The sequence below is a fragment of the Sporobolomyces koalae genome (assembly GCF_050403365.1).
Source record: "Sporobolomyces koalae JCM15063 DNA, S_koalae_JCM15063T_v1_ctg42, whole genome shotgun sequence".
In the NCBI taxonomy this organism is placed as follows: domain Eukaryota; kingdom Fungi; phylum Basidiomycota; class Microbotryomycetes; order Sporidiobolales; family Sporidiobolaceae; genus Sporobolomyces; species Sporobolomyces koalae.
In genome coordinates, this window is record NW_027481729.1 from 100,208 (window position 1) to 118,245 (window position 18,038).

General features: G+C 53.7%; 4 protein-coding genes across 4 annotated transcripts; 1 reads left to right on the top strand and 3 right to left on the bottom strand.

The window, feature by feature from the left end:
* Positions 1-361: 361 nt before the first annotated feature.
* JCM15063_002663 (uncharacterized protein) lies at positions 362-2,440 on the bottom strand (the record flags this gene model as incomplete). Its single annotated transcript, XM_076680662.1, has 7 exons — positions 362-1,684; positions 1,764-1,836; positions 1,903-1,966; positions 2,039-2,052; positions 2,125-2,181; positions 2,258-2,290; positions 2,364-2,440. 7 exons carry the CDS (start codon positions 2,438-2,440, stop codon positions 362-364), a joined length of 1,641 nt encoding a protein of 546 aa, XP_076532238.1.
* Positions 2,441-2,602: 162 nt separating this feature from the next.
* Positions 2,603-5,713, bottom strand: IPI1 (Ipi1p; the record flags this gene model as incomplete). The annotated part of the gene is made up of 7 exons (XM_076680663.1): positions 2,603-2,872; positions 2,965-3,027; positions 3,115-3,264; positions 3,335-4,498; positions 4,572-5,173; positions 5,240-5,312; positions 5,666-5,713. 7 exons carry the CDS (start codon positions 5,711-5,713, stop codon positions 2,603-2,605), a joined length of 2,370 nt encoding a protein of 789 aa, XP_076532239.1.
* Positions 5,714-6,362: 649 nt separating this feature from the next.
* On the top strand, positions 6,363-11,861 carry RRP5 (Rrp5p; the record flags this gene model as incomplete). Its single annotated transcript, XM_076680664.1, has 13 exons — positions 6,363-6,701; positions 6,772-6,912; positions 6,976-7,404; positions 7,458-7,682; positions 7,746-8,171; positions 8,243-8,434; positions 8,508-8,654; positions 8,722-8,927; positions 8,994-10,503; positions 10,566-11,117; positions 11,193-11,346; positions 11,430-11,636; positions 11,725-11,861. 13 exons carry the CDS (start codon positions 6,363-6,365, stop codon positions 11,859-11,861), a joined length of 4,665 nt encoding a protein of 1,554 aa, XP_076532240.1.
* A 449-nt stretch (positions 11,862-12,310) lies between these two features.
* On the bottom strand, positions 12,311-17,806 carry JCM15063_002666 (uncharacterized protein; the record flags this gene model as incomplete). The annotated part of the gene is made up of 10 exons (XM_076680665.1): positions 12,311-12,500; positions 12,571-12,636; positions 12,708-12,803; positions 12,873-13,183; positions 13,251-14,822; positions 14,939-16,281; positions 16,355-16,566; positions 16,638-16,746; positions 16,819-17,010; positions 17,095-17,806. The coding sequence occupies 10 exons, from the start codon at positions 17,804-17,806 to the stop codon at positions 12,311-12,313; spliced, it is 4,803 nt and encodes a 1,600-aa protein (XP_076532241.1).
* Positions 17,807-18,038: the final 232 nt, after the last annotated feature.

The window sequence follows — 18,038 nt, forward strand, 5'->3', positions numbered from 1 at the left end:
GATCCTTTTTATCTTTATCATCCGCTTTCGATACCCTTCTATTCGGTTTCTTCTATCTTTTTCTCCTATTATCCCTCTTGTATACACACACACCTCTATATAATTTGATGGTCTCTGCGAAACACCAACCCTTCTTGGTATCCGCGCTTTTTTCGAATTTCCGCGTTTTGCGTCTCCGCTTTGTTTCAATTTTGATCTTGTTCTCTTTCTCTCCCTGTACGTCCTTTGTGAATTGTAAACTTCTCTCTATTCACGTATCCAGGTTTCCTTGATATGGCGTCTGATATGAGTTTCTGGAACGATTGTTTGCCCAATGAGCGCCCAAGTTACATTCATTTCCGATCATAGCAAAACAACTTGTTCAAGACCCAATTCTCCTGCTAGTGCCACTTCTTCCTCCTCCTCCTGGTCGTGAATGATTCGAAACATATCTGACGATCCAATTCGTCGCGATCCCTCTGATATCGATCCCTCTCCATTTCCCAACGATGACCAAGAAGATCCCAACCACGATCAAATCTCCTACAAGAGATCTCAACCGTCTCAACAAGGCGACGAACAATTTCGGAATCAAAGTTCGTAATCGAGTCCTACTGTTGTTGTCGTACGAAGATCGAGTGGTTGTTGATGATCGAATTCGAACCAAGTTCAAGATTCGACTGATCGTTTGGTGAAACAAGGTTGAGATGGAATCGTTCATGCCGTGTCGATTCGTCGTTGGAGATTGTTCCAAGATCGAAAGTCTCTCGTGTAATGCCGTGAGAGAAGTTTGGATTCGATCTAGAGCGGCATCGAGTGCTGGAATCGCCGCGGGTCCACTTGGAGATGTCGTCGTCGTTGGTGCGACAAACGGTGTCGGGTTCAAAGACTGAATCATCGTACGTTGTTGAAGCAGATTCGACGAGGTGAGAGGCGCGATGATGGACGTTCCAGATGCAGGGTAAGCTACTTGTTGATGACCTGAATGGGTAGGGGCGTGATGGAGGGAGTGAGCAACCGAAGGAGCTCTCGAAGCTCCTGCTCTAATCGAGACCGTCGGGTACGGTCGATCCGAGATGGACGGTGGCGCTGGGTTGACCAGTCGTGGTTGAGAGGCAGCAGCAGCAACAGGAAGTGAAGGTGGTACAGGTTGAGGATGGGACAATGGGTTCTGTGCTCGGAGTGCAGCAGCGACTGAAGGAGGGGCGGTCGGAGGTGCAGAGGCGTACGCTGCATCTTCCTCGCTCGAGTAATCATCATCGATTCCTTCCTCGTGAATGTCTTCGTCTCTACCCTCGAGTCTTGACCGTCCCTCCTGGATGGGGGTCCGCAAGCTGTCTGTTCGAGTTCTCGGAGGTCCGTATCCTGGAAGAGACGGAGCGACGAGATCTGCTGGAGGGAGATTCGAGGATGGTGGTTGTACCCGATTGTGATCGTGTCGATGACTGCGCTTTGCCTGAGGAGTCAAGTTGTGTCCCGACCTCCTCGAGTCGTAACGAGGTTCGTGTCGGTCTCGCTGGTCATAAGATCCGGTTCTCGAAGAGGACGATCCCGAGGATGACGAAGAAGAAGACCGAGTGTGGGAATACGCGAGGTGGGAACCTACCCTCTGACGAGGTCGACTCGTGACCCGCTCGAGGGTGAAGTTTTCGAGCTCTTGGATGAGCTCTACTGCCTGAGTTCGATCGGAATATCCTCTCAAGATCTACTCATGAAGAGCGTAACATATGAGCTTGATGAAAGCGAAACAGTCTCGACAGCAGGACGACAAAAGAGGGACTTGCGCGCAGGAGGACATCAACGTATTTGCGCTTGCAATCTGCCTGCGAGAGCCCTTTGCGCTTGTTCCATGCATCCCTGAGACGAGTTTCAGCGTGTCAGTCAAAGAAGGTATATGGGGTCCGAGCGGTGGGAGAGTCGCACCACTTTGCTCGTCCTAGGACGTCAAACATGCCGGGTCTGCTCGTCTTGATGTCACCCTCGGTTGCTAACATCGTTCGAGCACTAGTCAGTGACCTGAAGGTATAAGTTTCGAGATGACGAGGGAGGCGGGGCTCACCCTGTTTGTACACCCTGCAAGTCGCGGGAGACCAATCGACGTTTTAGTCGACGAGAAGCTCAGAATGGACAGCGATGGAGACTGACGCGTAGAGTAGAAGTTTGTCGTCATAGTTGGTCTGGATTGGGCCACTCTTGGGCAAGCTGAGTGTGGTGGACAAGGACGAATCGGGATCAGGAATGAGCCGTGGGGGGAAGTCAGCCGACCTCCCTCGCTCACCTCTGGATCATGTCGACAGCTCGCTCGAACCGACTACTCGGCACACAACACGCGTGAGTATGACGCTGACCTGAGTGCAAGTGGAAATGAGAGACGATCGACTGACGCGTGAATCCATTCAGGATCGGCTGCCAATGGGTTGTGCACCCGCGCACGAGTACTGTACGATGAGATCGACGTCATCCTGACCTGACCTTGAAGCGAGACGCGGTTCAAGGTTGCGAGACGAACGGATCGGCACGCGCGCCGGCGCTCACGGCGGTCGGCTATCTCGCTGCTCTCGCCGGGTCTCAAAAATCCATTGTGTTTCAATATTTTCTCGGGGCAAAAGTCCTCGAGAATTCGCTACACAAGCCCTTGCCACCGTTGCTTGAGACTTTCATCGATTCCTGCACTCCGTACCGCGCGCTCGACGCTTTGTCTCAACCGGTCTCTCCCTTCCTTCTCCGCCTCTGAATCCCCTTCTCCAGTTCGGACGAGGTACGACGCGAGGTCGAGACATTTGGATTGAACTCGCATCGATCCAAACTTGGTGAACGGTCCAGGCATCGACCCTCGTGTCGGATGCGCCAAATGAAAGAACGGTACCAGGACGGGTGCCAACGTTGGCAAAGTCTAAAGGACCAAAATCAAAACGTCCGGTCAGTCTGTTCCACAAGATAGACAGAGTCGGGCAAGACCGAGAAGAAAGAAACATAGGCCCTCACCGAACAGGGGAGAACTCCTTTTTCTTCTTGCTGTGCAACTTTGAGCAAAAACTCGATCACAAGCTGATTCAGGAGTACAGAAAAATCCGGCATGAGCAAGTCATTCCGATCGTTCAAGAGGATCAAGGTGAACAAAGAAATCGCACGAACCTGAGTCGTGTCGGGTTGTTTCGTGCTCAGTTCCCACAACCATTTCGAGAGTCCCACAACCCAACTCGTTGTCTTGTCCAGCCCAACCCCTTGCCCTTTACCACTTGGATCGAGATCGAACCTGTCCGTAAAGGTCGGTTCCGATTGAATCTGCGATAACTCGTACATCGGTTCAGCGTTTTCGCGGTCCGGGGTGAAAAGAAATAAAAGAGACACGCACCAAGATGCCTCTCGCAATGAATTCGAATGCCCTGCGCCTGACCTCTGTCTCTTTGCCCATTTTGTTCCATCCATTCAAAATCGCTTCCCATACCCGATTCGATTGTGATTGATTCGGTTGGTTGAGCAAACTCCACAGAGTCGGTTCCAACGCGACGAACGCCTCGAGTGACAAGGGTGGTAACCCGAGCGGATGGTTCAGAGAAGTGAGCGTGCATGCCAACGCTCCGATGACCCAACTTTGAACGGTTGACAAGATCAACTCGATTTTCGCCGCATCAGTCCCTTGTTGTTGTTTCTTCTTGTTCTTGTTCTTGTTCGATAATGATGTCGACTCGACTTGATCGGTGTTGGAACTACTACTCGATCCCGAGAGAACGAGGAGTGAGACCAATTCGGCAAACGTCAAGTTGAGCTGCAACAATTGTTCTTCTTCGAACGTAGTCCTCGGATGCAGTTCGTCCCCTCCAAACGGGAAATAACTCGCAACGTGTCCCAACAACGTCGTCAACAGTTTCTTGGCCACCGCCGGTCCTCCTCGTTCACTTAGTTTCGATGATGATCGATCTCCTCCATCCTGAACGGTCGAACTAGAGTTGTTGTTATTGTTGCCTCCCAAATCTCGATAGAACAATTCTCTCGCGACTTTCAACACCGCTGCAATCACTTGCAGTTCTGCCGAACTCTGTTGACTCGTTTGTCCAAGGATTGGAGTGGGAGAGAACGCGGTAGGGGCGGCATCCAAAAACGAAGACAACAGGGTCGGATGTACGAGGGTCAAGAGCGTCTGAGGTGGAGCAGTTGCTGAGACGACGATGGGAGTAGATGTAGAAGAGGTTGAAGCGATGGAGGGTTCAGCTCGAGTCGAGTAGAGTCCGAACGATCCGAGAGCGAGATCAGTGGTCGGGTTCGAAGCGAGCGCGAGGAGAGTCGATTCCGGTTCGATCGGGAACGAGGTGGGACGGGCGTGCGATTCCGCCGGGACTGGGATCAATGGAGACGAAGATGCCGTCGAACCGAACGATCCAAGGAAGGTCGAGTACGCTCGCGGCGAGTCGAACGAGGGAGCGAGGTACCAGGGCGGGGGTGCGGTCGAGGTCGATGCAACCGGAGACAGAGACGTGCGCAGGAACGATGCGAGCGTAGTCAGCACGGCGAGACGTGCCTGTCGGAACAATCATCGAACTCTCAACAGTCAGCTCACAGAGTCATTAGCGACTGTGAAGAAGCGACCTCACCGAGGGAGACAAGTCACTGCTCGAGGCATTGGTGAAATTGCCCTGTGCGGCCTGTAGCGCGGGATTGCGGATCTTGAGCATCCCGAGCAAACCTTCAACGACTTTCGATCCCGTCTCCATCTCCTCTGCACTCTTGCCGAGCTGGGCGTGTACGTCGGCGTTGCCGTCCCAGCCGCGCACGATCTCGTGGGGAATCTTTTCGAGTAGGAGATCCAACACTTTGAGGGCATCAATCCTGATTGTCTCGTCAAGGTTCGACAAGGCAGAGAGCGTAAACAGGACGAGTCCTTGGCTGACGCTCACAAGCGATTGCGGCGGGAGGTTGTCGGCGATGTGGGCGAGCAAGTTGCGACTCGCGGTACGGACGGAAGGAGACGCGTCCGCAATCAGGTGGGCGATCGAGGTGGTCAACGCGAGGAGGTTCTGATTGAGCAGGTACGGGTGCGCGGTGACGAGTTGAAGGATCTCGGTGAGCGCTTCGCGTTTGACGGGCACGCTGTAGTGTCGCGACTGCACGAGCAGCTCTGACAACGTCAAGTTGCGGCGTGATGTCGGCACATCTTTCGGTGCTTCGTGCAGGGACTGATTTGGAAGAGCGATCGCTGAGGATAGAGAAGAAATCAGCTCGGAACGAATGAAGACCGGGGGATTGGAAGTGGAGTACGCACTTTTTGCCGTAAAAGAAGTGTTGGTCGCATTGTTGGCAATCTGTTTGCCTTTTCCGAGCTTGAGTTTTGCTTTCTGTAGAGGGTGTCGAGCGAGGGGCAGAAGCAGAAGGAGTAACAGAAAGAAGGACATGGTCAGCCTGACGCTTGAAGGCAAAGGGGTCGCTGCGATCCAGCGACAGCTGTTTGTATTGCCGACTACTGCATGCAAGACCATCAGCAGAAGCTCTGCGGCTGCTGATGACCCTCATGGTGCATGTTGACCGATTCACTCTCTTTTCTTCAATGCTCCCGCGTGGGACCCGCTGCTGCGAGCGTGAGCGTCCAATGAGGAGCCATACAGCGCTAGCAGAGTACCTCTGTGGGTCCACCGCCCGCCCTCGGCCGTGCCAGGATCCTTGTTGGCTGATGAAAAAGGTCTCGCCGTACTTTGAAGTCGGCTGCGCGCTCCTTCTTGTGTTTGGCTGATTTTGGCATCTGTGCCTAGGTACTCGTCTGTCGAGTCGAGCCGGAGTGTGCCGAGATTGCGATCGAGAGTAGTGCAAAAAAGGTTGCGACTTTCAATGTCAAATATCGCGCGTCTACCTTGCGTCTCCTGATCTACTGTAATCGTTTTCGCTCGCGACCTGCAATTTTCCTGGTTAACCAGGGGTTAAAAAAGAACGCTCATATCCGAAAGATGGTTAACAAGATCGTGGTCTCAACACTGCGAGAGCTCTGAAATTTGGGTATATTCTGATAAATCACGGCGCTACGTTCAATGCTGGTATCGAACCCGAGCGCATTGCGCAGATCAAAAAGACGGTCACTCGACGTCTCAGACCGCTACGCGACGGGGAGCAGCATTCTAGATCGGCTAAACAATGGATACATATAACCTGGCTCAAAGTCTAGCTTGTGAGCGGGACTTTCTCCGTCGACCGATAATAGGATGAAACAACGTCAGAGCGGGTCGGTTAGAAGAAACCATTTGATGAGAATTTGCAGGTGAGACAAGTTGGATGAGGGGCGAGATTTTTTTTAGCGACTCGGTTCCCAGCTCCCTTCTCGCTATCAAAACCCGCCTGCCAATCGAGCAGCAGGGGTTCAAGCACCACCTCCGAAACACTCATACACAGATCAGAACATGCCGGGCAAGACTCGCACTTCGTCCGCTCACGGGCCGACCGTGGCGAAGAAGGCGTTCAAACACAGTGCAACTTCGGCAGCGAAACCTCCAGCTCGTTCAGGATCGAAACCTGCAGCAAGTGCCGACAAGAGTTTCACATCGGATCGCAAGAGGAAGGCCGACGATGAAGCTGGAGGCGAACCGGAACAACCTCGAGTTCAGTCGAGTCTGTTGAATGCTCCAGAGGAGATCGATTTCCCACGAGGAGGCGGTACTGGACTCACGCAGGTCGAAGTGCGCGAGGCTCAGATCGAGGGAGAGAACGAGGCGATGGAACAGGGACTCGACGAGGAAGAGGTGCGGATATTCGTTTCTCTCAAACCTCCGGATGGCAGTGGGGCTGATCTCGATTGGAACACGTCAACAGGCAAAGAAGCGTGACACCGAAGTAATCAAGGACAAGGGCAAGGCGAAGCGACGGAAACTTGAACGGGCACTGCTTGGTCAAGTCAAAGAAAAGAACGTCTTGCCGAAAGACGCATTCCGAGTCGAGCACCTCAATTACAAGGTGTGCATACCTCTCACGCGTCACATACACGCGTACTGAGCTGACTCGTTTCAATATTCGCAGCGACTCGTGCCGGGAACAAAAGTATTCGCTCAGATCGTTCAAGTCCGACCTCTCGAATTGATTGTCTCGCTACCGAACCAATTGCTCGCCCACATCCCGATCACGAACCTGTCGACCGAATTCACGAAACGGTTGGAAGCGGCTGGGGAAGAATCGGAATCCGACTCGGACAGTGACGAGGAAGAATCGGAAGACGAGGACGATGAACCGAGTGCCAACTCGTCTCTGCCTGGACTCCCTTCGTTATTCAAACCGGGACAGTGGGTGTCAGCAGTCGTGACGGCATCGAAAGCGGCTGATTCGAAACAGAAACTGGGAGGAAGGGAAGGCGACGAGAACGTCCGAACCTCGCGAAGGGTCGAACTGAGTCTCGAACCGGAAAAGGTCAACGAGGGAGTTGCCAAGGGCGATCTCAAGCAACGCGGTTTCGTAAGTAGAGATGTACCTCCCGGCAAGATCCTCACTGATGATGCTATCTTCAGACTCTTTCGTGCGTGGTACACGACATCGAGCCCGACCGCGGCTACACCCTCTCATTCGGTCTCCCGAGTCTCCAATCCTTCATCTCGTTCGAAGACGCTAAGAAACAATCCGGGCTCAAGCGACTAGAGATTGGCCAGGTGTTGCTATGCCGCATCAAGAAGATGAACGAGAACGAGCGGACTTGTACGGTTTCGATCGATCAGAACGAGGTCGCCGCCTCGACCGTACGTCCGTTCACCTCTTTGAGTAGAAGCTTTCACTGACAGAGCTGTTCTCAATATTTATAGCTTGAGAACGTGTCGTCCATCACCTCGATCCTTCCTTCTCACCTTGTTTCGTGTCTCATCACCTCGGTCCTCGCCACTGGACTCAACGTCAAATTCTTCGGCTTCTACGATGCAACGATCGATCTCTTCCATCTCCCCTTGCCGCCTTCTGCCTCGCTCGAAGATTCGTACAAGGTCGGACAGAAGATCAAGGCGCGAGTCATGTGGGACGCAATTGCAACTTCTCCCAAGAAGTTCTCGCTCAGCGCTGCCGAATGGGTCGTCGCGATGGAACAAAAGACGATCGACGATGTCAAGGTCGAGGAACTGCTCCCGGTCGGAACAATCATCGACAAGTGCAAAGTGGTCAGGATGGACGACGAGTGGGGTTTGACGGTCGAGATTGTCAGGGATGGAGAAGAACACGGCGAAGCTGGTTTCGTTCACGTACGATCTCGCCCTGTTTTCTTCTGTTGTACCGAAAAAGTTTCTGACGCTCCTAACGTCACCCCAAACAGATCTCGCGCATCACTGACGACCACTTGAACACGATTCCCAAGAACGGACCTTGGAAAGCGGGTACGACGCACCGCGGTCGAGTCGTTGGATACTCCCCTGTCGATGGCCTCGTCCAGCTCAGTTTCCAACCGAGTGTCCTCGATATGCGATTCCTTCGTGTCAAGGATGCTCAAGTTGGTGAAGTGATCAAGGTGCGATTGCGTCTTTCCCGTGTTGATCAGAATCGTCCCGAGTATCTAACTATGTGTCACCGCCTCGTTGCAGGGTACCGTCAAGCGTCTGACGGATTCGGCCATCTTCCTCGATGTGAGCGGCAATGTCGACGGTGTCGTGTGGCCCATGCACTATGCCGATATTCGGCTCAAGCATCCCGAGAAGAAGTTCAAGCCTGGACAAGCTGTCAAGGCTCGAGTGCGTTTTTCGTTTTCGCGAGCTCTTGCCCAGATGAAGACATTCTCACGCTCAACATTGAAATCAGATCATGTCCGCCGACCCAGTACGCAACCGAGTCGTCCTCACCCTCAAGAAGCTTCTCATCTCTTCCGAGCTCCCTCTTGTCTCGACAATCGAAGATGCCAAAGTTGGACTCGTCACTCATGCAACTGTGACCAAGGTCAACGAGAAGAGCGTACTGGTCGACTTCTTTGGAGGATTGAGGGCTTTGATTCCTGCCGCCGAAGCTGCGTGAGTCTCTGATCATCAGCTATTTAGCGACGTTCTCGGTCTCTGAAGCTCTCTGATTGTTCGCAGGGAGGCTTTCTCTACGGATCTCACTCGCCTCTTCACCGTTGGCAAGGTGATCACCGTTCGCCTGATCAACGTGGACCGCACCAACTCGCGCATCATTGCCTCTGTGCGCCAAGTCGACAACCCTTCGACGGCGAACTCGAAGGTGCAAAACCCTTCGGCCGACATTGAGAGTCTCGACATTGGTAGCATCACGACTGGACAAATCTCGGCTGTGCACGACACCAACATCGTGCTTTCACTTGTTCCGTCGGGCGTCAAGGCGCTCATTTCGTTCTCGACTCTCGCTCGTCACCGTTCGCTCTCAGTCGATGACTTGCGTCTTACTCTTGAGAAAGGCCAAACTCTCGAGGATCTCGTGGTCGTCTCGAAGAACGCCGACAAGGGATTCGTCATTGTCGGTCTCGTTCCCTCGAAATCGAAAGCTGCTGCCTCGACCTCGGCTGCCCCTGCCGCTTCGTCGAACGTCACCCTTGCAAACCTCTCGACTTCCACCGTCTATGTCGGCAAGATTCACTCGAAGATCCCGACTGGACTTCTAGTGCAGATCTCCAAGACGGTTCGAGGCCGAGTCGCGCTCACCGAAATGGGCGACGATTTCGAACAAGTCTCGACCTCTCTCGCTGGCGATTTCGCCCCGGGTCGTCAAGTTCGATGCGTCGTTCTTTCGAAAGATGAGGAGAACCGCCGTATTGACCTCAGTCTCAGGGCTTCGCGCGTTGCTGCCATCGAGGGCAACGAGGTGTCCGAAGTTCGGGACAAGGCGATCGACAAGATTGACGATGTCCCGAAGGTCGGTTCGACTGTACGTGGATTCGTCAAGAACATTGCGACCCACGGTCTCTTCGTCGCGCTCGGTTCCGACGTTACCGCTCGAGTTCAGATCAAGGAACTCTTTGACGAGTTTGTCAAGGAATGGAAACCGAGATTCTCGGTTGGACAAGTCGTCGAGGGCAAAGTGCTCAATGTAGACAAGGTGACGAGCCAAGTCGAGATGACCCTGCGCAAGAGCGCCAGTGTCAAGGAGTCACAAGCTTCTTTGATCTCTCACGCCGACCTCAAGGAGAAGAAGGGTACGGTTGTCACGGGAGTCGTGCGCAAAATTGAAGCGTACGGTGTGTTTGTCAGGATCGATGGCTCGACGATTCAAGGTCTCTGCCACAAGACGAAAGTGACGGATAAAGAAGGCGCCGACTGGAAAGAGTGCGTTAAGGAGGGGCAGAAGGTCAAGGCGATCATCATGGAAGTCGACGTGGACAAGAAGAAGGTTTCGCTCGGCCTCAAGCGATCGTTGTTCCCTGCCGACTACGAAGGCTCCTCTGATGAAGAAGAATCCGATGACGATGAGGAGCTGGAGGAAGAGGAGCAAGAGGATGATGACGATGAAATGGCCGAACAGGACGGCGAGGACAGTGACGAGGACGACGAGGTCGACCATGCCGCGCTTCTGCAGTCGCAGGGAGGTGACAGCGATTCGGATGTCGAGATGGACGACGAGGACGAGGAGCCGTCCGTGCGTTACAACACTTTGCTGCAGACAAAACAGACCACTTACTTTTCACGATGTTCCTTCAGGCTCCTGTTGCGTCGACGAGCAAGCTCCCCGCAGCAAAGGCTGCGCCGCTTGCCGTATCGACCGGCTTCAACTGGAACGGCGACGAGGAGGAGAAAGCAGACGAGGACAACGCTTCGGATTCTGACGAGGAGGAGACTATTCCTGCCGCGACCTCCGTTGCCGCTGGCAAGAAGACTGCTACTGGTCTGTCTGCTCTAAACGACCGAACTGGAGACCTCGACTCGCAGGCCCCGACTTCAGTCGCCGATTTCGAGCGATTGCTCCTCGGATCTCCCAATTCTTCGTACCTCTGGATCCAGTACATCGCTTTCTTTGTCGGCCTCTCTCAGCTTGACAAGGCTCGCGAGATTGCCAAACGCGCGCTTACTTCGATCAGCTTCCGAGAGGAAGATGAGAAGCTCAATGTTTGGGTGGCACTGCTCAACTTGGAGAACACCTACGGCGACGATTCGACTCTCGAGGAGACGTTCAAGAACGCCGCACAATCGAATGATTCGAAAACGGTACACCTCAAGCTGGTTGACATTTACGAGCGAAGCGGCAAGTTCGAGGTGAGTGTCGTTTGCAGCTCATTCCAAAGACAACTCGTTTCAGGAACCTGATCGTTCTTGACATGAATCTCGCAGGCCGAGGAAGAATTGTTCAAGAAGACGGTCAAGAAGTTTTCGCAGAGCTCAAAAGTGTGGACGCTGTTTGGTCAATATTACCTCACGCACGGACGACCAAATGAAGCCCGCGAGCTGCTACCGAGGAGCTTGAAGAGTCTCGAGAAGCGAAAACGTAAGCCTATCTTTTCGTAGTATCGGTTCAAAGAGCTCGCCCAGAAGTTGATTAGGGATTTCGACCAAAAATTGTGAAAACAGACGTCAAGACGATTTCGAAGTTTGCCCAACTCGAGTTCAAGCTCGGAGACGCTGAACGTGGTCGGACAATCTACGAGGGTATCATGGACTCGTACCCGAAACGGCTCGATCTCTGGTTCATCTACATTGACATGGAGATCAAACAACGCAATATTGAAGGAGTCCGGGCTCTGTTTGAGCGTGTGTTGGCAGGTCGACTCTCGAGCAGTACGTTCCTTTTCTCCAATTCTCTCTCGTCTTGCAGCAAAGTTCCAGAGGACTGATCCGGGATCACTGGTCTGTTTTCGATAATCAGAGAAGGGCAAATCGGTGTTCAAAAAGTGGCTCACGTTTGAAAAGGAGTTTGGCGACGAGGCTGGAGTCGAAACCGTCAAGGAGCGAGCTATCGAGTTTGTTCAGAGTCGGGAAGACGGAGGCGAGAACGACGATTAGGTCACCGCTTGCAACTTGTCTGTATAAACATGGCATTGGTCATTTCTCTCCCGTTACTCGTCGGTCTCGTTTCGAGCGTGTCTTTTCGTGTTGTTGAGATTTGAAGCAGGTAGAGAAGACGACGGCCATCGCGAAAGACAACTCGAAAACAAGCTTTTCGCTAACTAGAAAGAAAGAAAGAGAAAGGGGGTATCATAGAGGTAAAAGGAGGGGCAAGGGACTGAGCGATGAAAGAGAGAGAGAGTCGGTGATACGCATGAATGAGGGCAAACGGATGAGCGCGAGCAGGTGAGAACGGGTTTCGTGAAAAGAATGAGAAATAACGTTTTATCCGGGGTTTGAGAGAGGTGTATTGGTAACAGACAAGACTCAGAGGGAAAAGACACGGGTCCGAAGAGGTGGAGGGGTATACGAGAAACGTAAAGCGCAGAGGGGAGAAAGGGGTGTCCTTAGTGACGTTGTTGGCCAGAGTAGTCAGACTCGCCATCAGAGATGCTACCAGCTCGTCCGTGCGCGGTTGTCGTCCAATCGTGATCGTTTTGATGCGAGGCGAATTGCTGAGGGGACTCGTGACCGTTCACTTCGTACGGTTCATTGACTCCCTCCATATGGTCCAGCAAGATGGCGATTTTAGATTCGCTGTGGATCGCTAACATGATTAAGTTTCACGTTGAGCTAGACAGTAATAAAGTTGTTGATGAGTGCTCACGCAGTGCGGCATCGCTCTTCAAGAGATGCATTTTCGCGCTTGAGCCATTCAGACTTGTTTTGCGCCCTGCAGAGTTAGCACGGTTCAACTGATCAGCAACGTTCGAGTGAAAAGGGAACCGCAGCATGAGGACGCACTGCTCGAGTTCAGCTTGAAGGCGGTTGACGTCTTCCGAGGCGGGATGCGAACCGAGACGAGGCGAGGTTGGATTTTTCAAGGCGGATTGCAATTCTCTGATGCGATCGAGTCAGTAGGTCAGAAGTAAACCCCAAAGAGTATAAGAATGTTTGCGTGAGCCTCACTTGTTGAGGGACGCGTTTACCGCGTGCGTTTCTTCAAGGTCAGCCTGAGCTTTTTCGAGTTCCTCGTCCAATTTCGACAGCTCGTCGTTGAGCTCTTTAATCTTGGCAGCAGCGTCTGACTGGTGATCGCGAAGGTTGCGCTCGAGTTCAGTCTGCACAGAGGAAGCGTTGCGCTGGTGTTCCTCGAGCTGCCGAGTGGCAGTCTCGTGGTTTGTGCGGTGCTCGTCTGCTTCTCTCCGAAGGTTTTCAAGTTCGGCTTGTCGTTCCGGAGACTCGAGTTCCTCGCATCGCTCCTTGTACCGCGTAAGCTCCTGGGAAAGACCCCGCGTATATCAGAAACTGACAAAGCTGGGCATTGAAGATCGAAAGGAAACTCACCTCTTTCATCCGCCTCAGCATTTTCTCGGTTCCCTTGACATACTGAACCGCCTTGAGATGGGTCGCTTCAAGTTGAGAGTGTCGCTGTTGTAGAGACTCGAGTTCGCCTTCGACTTGCACGAGTCGCTCTTTGTCCTCAGGGTCCGCCGTCGGGCCCTCTCGCATTCGTTGCAGTTCTTCGGCATGCTCGTCTCGTTGCTTCGTGAGCGTTTCGAGTTGTCGTTTGGCATCCTGATGCGTCGAGTCGAGGTCCGCATGGGCTTTCGTCTTCTGTTCAAGTTGACCCTCGAGTTCTTGCACGCGCTGGTACAGTTGCTCGGGGTTCTCGCTCCCGGTCATGGGTGGGTATCGAGCAGAGAGATCTTCGTCGTTCGCCGCTGCAAGTCCATGGTCTGCCATCAGGTTTCGAAGGATGCCAATCTTGACCTCGGACGCTTGTTTCGACCGATTCGCTTCTCTCGCTTCGAGTTCTCGCTCACCGACAGTCGAACGGTGCTGGGCAAGATCTTCGAGTGCAGTCGAATGTTGCGATTGGAGAGTTGAGAGTTCTTGACGAAGTTGCGTGATTTGAGTGTGCAGTTGCGCTTCGCGAGCTCGAGCACTGGCGAGATCGTTCGCGAGCGAGTCTGATTTTGATCGAGTATCGGCATGGAGTTGACGAATCGATCCAACTTCCTCTTCGAGGGCGCGTACCCGGTGCTCATGCACAGGGTCTTTCTCGAAGCTACCTTCATTGCCATCAACTTGTCCATCAATGCCGCGCGAAGCATTCTTGGGAGCCCGATCTCTGTGGGCGGCAAGAATCTCGGCAAGACCTCCAGTCGCAAGCACGTGCGTCGCATCGTGAGCGTCTTTGGTCGACTTGAGTAACCGCTCCAAGTCTTCCGCTTTCGCGTGTGCGGTCGAATTGTCAATCTTGGCCGCTTCGAGTTCTTGGGACAGTTGCGCAACTTTGATTTGTTGTTCAGTCAGTTCCGAAGTCGCTCGTTCCCAACTCGACATCAATTCATCGTTGCGTGCGTTTGCGGCGGCCAACGCGAGTTGAACTTCTTCGAGCGTGCGTACGTGTCGAGCGAGACTCGATTCGTGTTCGATCGATCTCGATTCGAATTGATCTCGTTCGGCCGAAAGGACTTTCGAACTACTCGTGAGGGTCGCGAGTTCGGCGAGGTGATCTGCGATCGTCGATTCGTGTCCATTTGAGCGTTCTTGCAACTCTGCCAGTTCGGCGAGTACCTTGGAATGAGATCCTTCTGCCGTTTCGGCTCGAGCGATCGCAGCCGAGTGTCGTTCCTCGGCGGAAGATCGCATGGTCGAATGGTGTTCGACTTCTTGTTCAAGTTTGCCAAGTTTGATTTCGAGCGTTTGACGGTCCGTGAGCGCTTTCGACAATTGTTGTTCAAGTTCGCTCGCACGTTCTCGTTCGACTTTGGCAATCTCGTTCGATGTTCCCGACTCGAGTGCGGCAAGTTTGGCTCGGTAGTACGCAGCTTCTTTGAGAGCGGCTTGACGAGCCCTGGCCGAAGTTTCAAGTTGATCCTCGGCACTCGCGGCTTGGTTCGCAACTTGCGACTAGAAACGCATGTGACAAACCCATATCGCGATGTCAGTGGAACGCACATCTCTTTAACCCTCGGTACAGGGTCTGCCAAGGAAAGACAGAGAAGCAGAAGAAGAAAAAGGCTCACCTTGGCCGAAGCAAGCTCGCCTTTGAGCGCGAGCAACAAACCCATGAGCTCTCGCTTCTCTTCATCCTGTTCCTGGCCTTCGATCTCCTCTAGTTTGTCTCCATCGAGAACATTGAACCCTCTCCTTTTCGCGTTTTGCAACGCGGCGATCATCCACCTTTGCTCCGAACGCAACCTCTCAATCTCTTCCTCCTTGTTCCGAAGTGCAGACGAGTCAACCGGAGTCGCTGTCGAGGACGCGTTCGGATCGAACCCGTTCATTTGCTGCTGTTGCAGAGGTGGCGATTGACCATTCAATGCCGAATACATCGAGGGTTGAGGTTGACTCGAATTCTGACCAGGAGGGGAAGGAGAAGTGTTGGAGCGAGATCCGTAATAGAACGCATCGGCAGGTGCTTGAACTGGAGGTGACGAAGTTGAAGGTAACGATCCTACCGCAGGTGCGAGTCCTGACAGTGCAGGTTCATCGACAAAAGTCTGATTCTGAACTGGCGATGCCTGTTGTTGTTGTTGGGTCGCAAACGCATTAAGGTTCGACATGGGTGGGGTTTGAATAGCCGTTTGATAACTGATCCCACCAGTTGGACTCGCCGCTCGATCTCGAGGTCCACCAGGTTTCCTCGCAGGATTCGCGACATTGGGTGCGCCGATCCGACTGCCACCCGTGCCCGTCAAAGGTTGCTCGACTTTTCGATCTCCACCAAATTCATCATCTCCAGGTCGTGCTGGGCGGACTGGAGGAGAATGACCAGTGGGAGCACCAGTCGTTCGCTTGGCGATCTTGCTACCTCCAAATCCAAACGACGAGTTGAACCCGTTCTGGTTCGGAGACTGAGGTGCCGTTGTACCGTTGTTTGTCGACGTCATGAGTTGTCCGATCGAATTCGCCGCTGCCGGTGTACCGTTCGCGAGTGAGCCCGTACTGCTCTTGAGTCCTCTCGAGATCGAACCGGTCGGACTCGCAGCTCGTTGTCGCAACAGTTCATCAGGAGTTGGAGCGGCAGCTTGCGAAACTGGGATTGAAGATTTGCGCGAGACAGGCAAACTCGATGCTCCGTTGGGAGAAGCTGGTTCGGGAGGTTGGGAAATGGGAGGGATCGAGGTGTTGTTGGCGGAAGTGGACGTTGGAGCCGTGTTGGACGTTGCAGGAGGTCTTGCGGAATCAGGAGGGTATTTGATTTTGGTCGTATCGAGCTGGTGTACGAGAGCAGGATCGTCGCTGCGTGAACTCGTGTAGCTTTCTCCACCGAGCACGAGCACCTTGTTCTGCCACGTTGCCATGGCATGACCTGACCTGCCACTTGGGGCAGGACCCATGTTTTGAAACATGAACCACCGTTGTGCTGAATCGAAAAAAAAAACATGATCAGCCAAAAAAAATCGAAGCCAAGAAATCAACAGAGAATCTCGTCTCACTTCCAATCTTGAACGCTGCGAGATCCTCGAGGTCCTTGCCGTCTACTCCTCGGCCACCAAAGACGTACATGACATCGTCGACGAGGGTCGCAGCATGACCCTCTCGAGGAACGGGGATGTACCCGATGCACGACAACTCGGTCCAAACTTGGGTGTTGAGATCATAGGACCACGTGTCGTTGTAGTGGTACTGTCCATCCGTTCCTCCAAAGCTATGATCCGAAGATTCTCCTCGTCAGATTGTCAAGAATTGGGATTGTAACGAAAGAGAAACGAGACTTGCATGTAGAGACAGTCTCCGAGCGTCACGCAAGTGTGGCCAGTGCGAGGGGGCGGCACGACTGCATTCGGAGCGTACTCGACAAATGACCATCGAGGTTGACCAAGTTTGACTATGAATGGTACGCGGAGTCAGCTCGCTTTTGTAAAGGAACTCGGAAGAACGGAAAGATCTCTAGATTCACGTTTTTGAAGGTCGAACCAGCAGAGGTCGTTCTTGAAGCCTCCGACGACAGCTTGAGGGTTTGTCGGATCCATCTGCTCGTCGGTCTGACCTCCAAAGACGAAGAATTTCGAGCCCACCATTGCAGCGGCATGTCCGTAACGACCTTCGGGAGCGGGGCCGAGGGTCTTGACCCTAGTCCACTCTCTTGTACCTGAAAAAGATCACCACTATCAGTCAGCACGAGTTGCAATGGTCGAGGGGAGAAGGAGGGGGGAAAGAACCGTCTGTGACCCACTCAGGTTTAATAGATACAGGCCATCATCCTGTCTCTCCTCGGGTCGACTCTTGGTGTCTCCACCCCACACGATCAACACGTTGCCGACTCCTACACTCGCATGGCCAACCCTAGGCCCTGGGACTTCTCCCCGAGTCTCGACCAAGCTGACTCCGAGGGTCGAACTCGTTCCAGCGGTCGAAACGGTACTCGTCGGATGTGCTGCAGGTGCACAACTCAGGAGGTGCAAGTCGTTCTTGACCGAGTTGGCGACGAGACCTCCAAAGATGAACAAGTCGCCATTAGGGGATGCGATCGGGTTGACCGAGTGACCGTACCGTGGGAACGGTGGAGGAGAGGTGGGACCGAAGATCGGTGCAGCTGGGGACGCGGTGGCGGATGCAGGGGGAGCGAGGAGCTGAGACGGCAGGAGGGAAATCCTGCGTTGCGACCACGGGTACAAGACGGTATGCGAAGGCGGTGCACTGGGAGCGCTGCTCGTCGTTCCTGGTTGTGACTGTGACTGCGGTTGTGGTTGCTGCTGAGAGTAGCCTTGCTGCGAGGCAGACAGGACAGGAATCCCACTCGAGGGACCGATGCTGCCTCCGAGCGGGCCGGTGCTGTGACCGCTGCGCTGAAACCCGGACGCGGGTCCGATCGGGGGAGACTGTCCCGAGTTGCTGCCCGAGCCTTCTCCCTTCTTGTGTTTGTTCTTGGACGAGAAGATGGCCATCGCGAACGAGTGTTTGGGCGAGCGACGCGTCGTCGAATGCGAATCGCGAGCGCGAGGTGAGCCCTGATCGAGCGCGTCCTTCAAGTGGTGTTGGGGTCACGAAGTGTCCAAGTGCGAGTACGAAGGGTGGACGCGCACGAGGTGGAGAGAGCGCACGGGGACGCTAGGCTCCAGGCGCGGGGTCGAACTTGAACGGCGAACGTCGAGTGAGAGTGGTTCTCACACTGCTCCG